Raw genomic sequence first — 5,413 nt, 5'->3', positions numbered from 1 at the left:
GGTGGGGGGGGGAGAAAAAAAAAATGAAGATGAATCTTCAATAGGCTACAAATCATCAAGTAATGAAGATCTTGAAGCCCAAGATTTTTTCGCACAGGATACAGGACTGAACAGGTCCAAAAAAAAAAAAACAAAGACTTAAAAACCAGAGGCGTTTGGGACAACGTCAGAGACAGAAAGACGTCCCATAACGCAGACGTGAGACCTCACGTGAGACAGGTCGATCAAATGGCGACCGACGCCGTCACATGACCAACGCACAGAGACGTGTTGCAGTTACCTAGGCCAAGGATGGGGTGGTGCTCCACCAGCGTCCAGGCGCTGTCATCCACACAGTGGCTCTTGTAGACCAGGAGCTGACACATGTCCCTTGCCGTCATGTCTGCGGGAACCTCCAAAACTTTCCCAGCCCCATCCTCGCTCCACACCTTAACTATCTGAAAAGAAGCGGACGGCGTTATGAAAGAACAGCCACGCAAGAAGAAGAAGAAGAAACAGCAGCGGCAGCAAGGACAAGATTCAAGATCGGAAAATCAAAGTTGGACATGAAAAACTTGGAACTTTTACCTCCATAGTCTTTTGTTGTCGTTTGTATCACCTTGAGATTGTTACATTATTTTTTTTTCGTCAGTCCGGGATTTTAAGATTGTATTTCAGATTGTATCCAGGAATGGCCGGTGGGTCGCGGCGGCGCTCTTAGCTCTGCCCTTTTGTCCCCACCTCAACCGAACAAACTCACTCACTCACTCACTCACTCACACTAACGCACAAATACGCATGTAAACCTGTGTCTGTGTGCAACCCACAGTGCCACGTTTTCTGTCACATGCGAGACTGTCCCACACTCCGGAGAGACCACGAGCACATTTCGCACACTTGTGATAACAAGGTGGTTTTACACATGTTGCGTTCGTTCCCCGATTATGTCACTTCTTGGAACCGAGAGCCGGCGCAATTTCAGGGCAGAATTTGGCGGACCGTGGCGGCGGCGACGACGACGCGTGCTAAAATAACAAGCATTTGTGGGGTTTTTTTTTTTTCATTGCAGCATCAGAGTCAGAGTCCGTTCACCACAACACGGCATTAAAACACTTTAAAAAAAAAATTTAAATTAAAGTGCAGAGACATCTGACTTTGTTCCCAGAGTGGAGAAACAAATATTATGTGCGTCTGTGTTTGCATGTGAGTCCTCCCACACCCAGGGATCTAACATTTTCTGTCCACAGCAAAAGAAAAACGCTGCTGGCCAGTACAGCACACATCCACCACCACCACCACCAACAACAACAACAACAACAACAACAACAAAACCAGCTAAATACTCATAAAAGCAGATGAGACGAGGGCAGAAAAAACATGGCGAAAAAAAATTAAAAAAAAAAACCCCACGAGAGTAGCCCGAGCATGGCACAAAACACCTCCAACTACGACGTTGTGAATGTGACCAGAACAACGTCACTTCTCCCTCTCTGCCCCTCGACTCCTTCTTCTCCTTCTTCTACCACACGCCCCCATCAGGAAAAAAAAAAAAAAGAAAAAAAAAAAAAAAAAAAAAGTGAATTCATGGCTCGTGTGCTTTGGTTTGGGGGGGGAAAAAATAAAAAAAAGTTTTATTAACATTAAGGAAAAGAGGGGGTGGAGGGGGGGAATGTCTTCAACGCTGCCAATCAGTAACCACGCCGTCATCGATACAGTACATGCACGGTACACAAAATAAACACACACACACACACACACACACATATGCGCGCACTACTTACCTCCACAGCCTGTACAGGGCAACAGTCTGGAGAGCAGGATGGCATTGTCACACTGAGACGCTCTCCAGTGACACAGTCAGATAGAGAGAGAGAGAGAGAGAGGGAGAGAGAGGAAGGGAGGGAGGGATCAGGCTTGAAGGTAAGGAGGGAAGGAAGTGAGAGAGAGAGAGAGAGAGTCAGAAAAAGAGGGAAAACAGAGGGAGGAAGGGAGTCCGAGAGTGAAGGGGGGGGAGTAGGTTTGCAGGGAGAATGCGAGAGGTAGGAGGAAAGATGGGTGAGGAAAGAAGAATGAGGGGAAAAAATATAAATAGAGGCAAGGAGAGGCGAGAGAGAGAGAGAGAGACACAGACAGAGAGGGCTCCTGAGAGAGAGACTGCCCCTTCTTTCCTAGGCTGGGCAGTATAAAGGCTGAGCAGTGAAGAGTGGTGGTGGTAAAGGTAGTGGTGAGCCACCATACACTCCCCCCCTTCCTCCTCCTCCTCCTCCTCCTCCTCCTCCTCCTCACACTGGATTAACCCGGCTGCTACCTGTCACGTAATCGACGGTCTTTTCTGGAAAGGGCCGTTACAAATCCACTCACCTCCTCTCACCCCGGCGTCACTCACACCACGAAGACTTCATTAAAAAAAAACAAAAAAAAAAACGACGTCAATTAGTCCACACCCACGACTGCAGACACACACACACACACGTCCGGGGTCCGAGGGAACTCAATTAAAAAAGCGCCGTATCGCTCTCTCTCTCTCTCTCATTAAACGCACGCATATCTTATGACTTTTTCTTTTTTTTTTTTTCCACTCACTCCGAGCCCCTTTGACAGTTTTAATCCCCTCCCTTTTGTCCTCCTCCTCCTCCTCCTCTTCCTCTTTCTTTCTCCTCCTCATCTGTATGTGAAATACTAAGAGAGAGTGTCGGCACCAGGACAACATATGTAACGCACGCTTCGCAAAGAAAGCGGTTGATAGACTTGACACCGAGAAGAGGGGAGAGAGGGGAGAGAGAAAGGAAAAAAAAAGTCCATGGTGCGGTGATTCGATCTGAAGCTACATGGATCACGTGTCGGGTTTTGGCTTTTGCTGAGGGGGGGACCGAGGGAGGGGTAAGGAGTGGGAGGGGGAGAGAAAGAGAGAGAGAAAGGGAGGGAGGGAGGGAGGGAGGGGAAAAGGAAGGGATGTGGGGGGTGTGTGGTTGCTCAGCAAATCTGCCCAGCCTCAGGAGAGACCGACACGAGTGAGGGGAGAGAGAGAGAGAGAGAGAGAGAGAGAGAGAGAGATAAAGGACGGGAAAGGAGGGGAGAGAGGAACAGAGAAAGAGAAAAGAGGGGAGAGCTATGGAGGAATGTCAGTAATGCAATACTGAGTCATAATCAGGCTCATGTGTAGCGTGCAGGCCAACCCAGCTGGCCCCTAATACAATGTGCATGAGAACTTTTAGGACACGCACACACACACACACTCACACACGCACAAAAGCCATGACCCAGAGGTGGGACCAAGTCATTGCTTTGCAAGTCACAAGTCTTTGCACTCAAGTCCGAGTCAAGACTGAAAAGTGTCAGGTCAAGTCCCAAGTCCTGCCGTTTCTGTTTCCAGTCCTTTTTTCAAACAAAAATAACAATATAATTCCACAGATCACTTTGGGTTTCGGAGGAAGTCTCGAGTCACGTCGAGTCAAAGGGCTCGAGTCCAAGTGAAGTCACGAGTCACTGACGTTAAAGTCCGAGTCGAGTAGCAAGTCTCTTTGCATTTTGTCAAGTCGAGTCTAAAGTCATCAAATTGATGACTCGAGTCCACACCTCTGCCATGACCAAATGTAAACTCCAGGAGTTCTTGGACATCAGGGGTGAACTTTTTACTCCGGTCCCAGAGTACAACAGCATTTACTCTGAGTGTGTGTGTGTGTGTGTGTGTACATGAAAGACAATGCATTCTGCGTCTTCTCTGTCTGACCTCCGACGTGTCTTTGTCGTAGTCTGCGGGCAGGAAATCAAACCAACCTTGTCTGCATTATATTCATACACAGTTTTACACAAGGTCAAAGGTGACAAAAAAAAATCTGTGCTCAGGGTCAGACCCATTTCACCAAGAGTTTTACGGGCCCCCTAAACCTATCTCTCTCTCCCTCCCTCTCTCCCTCTCTCTCCCCCACACACACACACACGCACACAAACACAAGTGAGCTGCTTGATTTAAGCCAGACCAGAGCTTGTGTTCAGTAACACGCAGACCGCAGCAGCAAGGCTAATTCAGTCAGATTGGAGGAGGGGACAGATGAACTACGATATATGTTGGGTTTTGTTTTTTAACTGATATATTTTTATCACGACTAATCACGATTAAGAGAGAGATGAAAAAAAGTTTATGCTTTATAGGTAACTGATATTGATGGAAAAGTTCAAGGCTCAGTCAGCAATGGGTTTGGATTAGGGATTTCCGATGTTAGCTTTTTTCCGATATGCCGATACTGTCCAAACACTTAATTTCCGATTCTAATATCAACCAATGTCGATATAGGCCTGGTAATATTTATGTATAAATGTCGATATAGGCCTTGTAATATTTATGTATTTATTTATCTGTACAAACCACTGTATGAGTATGAAATTGATTAAATGAGCGGCAATGCTGCCACCTAGTGACTTTCACTTTAATATACAGCCGTTTATCCCCAAAACTATTTATAGGGCACACATCATTTGGCGAAACCCAGGCGTTGCGTTATCGGGTTGTCATTATCGGAGGACAAACCTGTTACGGGTTCTTACAGATATTACATAATATGCTAATATCAGGCTGTTATAAACCATTTTTCTGAGAGCAGGACTTGGCTAAAAACAGTGACATAACCGATTAGCAGTTCAGAGAGATGAAACGTTCAAGGAAAAAGAAGGAGAGAAATCACATGACGGTTCAGCTAAATGCCTAAATGGTTCCCTCCAGGTCACAGTTACCCTGTGTGACCACACCACTGAAGTCCTGCAGACCTGCAGCAACGGCAGACGCTCCAAATCACATGACAGCCATCCTGGAGCTGGAGGAGCACAACAGTCCCCTGACCAGAAAGTCATGTGAACCTTCCCTGAGGAAGCAGAACTAGTAAAACCTTCTGTCAGCCACACTTCTTCTGAGTCTTTGAACCCACAGCCTGAGACAGCAGCGATTTATGATTAATAATATTCTGTTCAGACTGCCGTAAATAGTTGGAAAGAGTTTTCATTTTGCTGAGGCGCCTCTAGCTTAGAATACCATGTCACCTCCTAGTGTGCAGTAGGTTTGCTTCAACTTCAGGTCAGAAGCCCAGCATATTTTTTTTTTCAAATAATCTATTGTGGCATTTTGTAAATTGATTTATGATAGCAATAGCAATAGCATTGGAAATATTTTTTTCTCCCACCCTTAAACATAGATATATATATATATATGTTTATACAGTATATGTAAATATATATGTACAAATATATATATAAACATATACTGGTGTATATATGTATGTATTTATACATATTTATATGTCTTTATTAGCCTGCTTTATACATGTACTTGGCCTCTGCAACAGTGTGAGTACGAGACAACAAATTTCGAGTCCAAAGATTTAAAATCAGAATATAATCAATAAATATTTGTCATGAAATACATTATTCATATGCACAATAC

General features: G+C 45.2%; 1 protein-coding gene across 3 annotated transcripts in view; it reads right to left on the bottom strand.

The window, feature by feature from the left end:
• The window catches only part of grb10a (growth factor receptor-bound protein 10a), a 32,283-nt gene that overhangs the window by 8,718 nt on the left and 18,152 nt on the right, over nt 1–5,413 (bottom strand). Inside the window, exons 1-2 of one of the 3 annotated variants that reach the window (XM_017041380.2) lie at nt 1,761–2,082; nt 281–437 (exon numbers count right to left, since the gene is read on the bottom strand). In XM_017041380.2, coding sequence (XP_016896869.1) covers nt 281–437; nt 1,761–1,805 — 202 coding nt within the window. In that variant the 5' untranslated portion in view covers nt 1,806–2,082. Of the gene's footprint in view, nt 1–280; nt 438–567; nt 1,525–1,760; nt 2,083–5,413 lie in introns of those variants that run through there. The other 2 variants (XM_017041381.2, XM_008332147.3) reach the window with 2 other exon arrangements.

The sequence above is a fragment of the Cynoglossus semilaevis genome, chromosome 18 (genome assembly GCF_000523025.1).
Source record: "Cynoglossus semilaevis isolate Cse_v1.0 chromosome 18, Cse_v1.0, whole genome shotgun sequence".
Lineage (NCBI taxonomy): Eukaryota > Metazoa > Chordata > Actinopteri > Pleuronectiformes > Cynoglossidae > Cynoglossus > Cynoglossus semilaevis.
The sequence above is the reverse complement of the archived record's forward strand: the minus strand, read 5'-3'. Positions and strand labels throughout refer to the sequence as shown.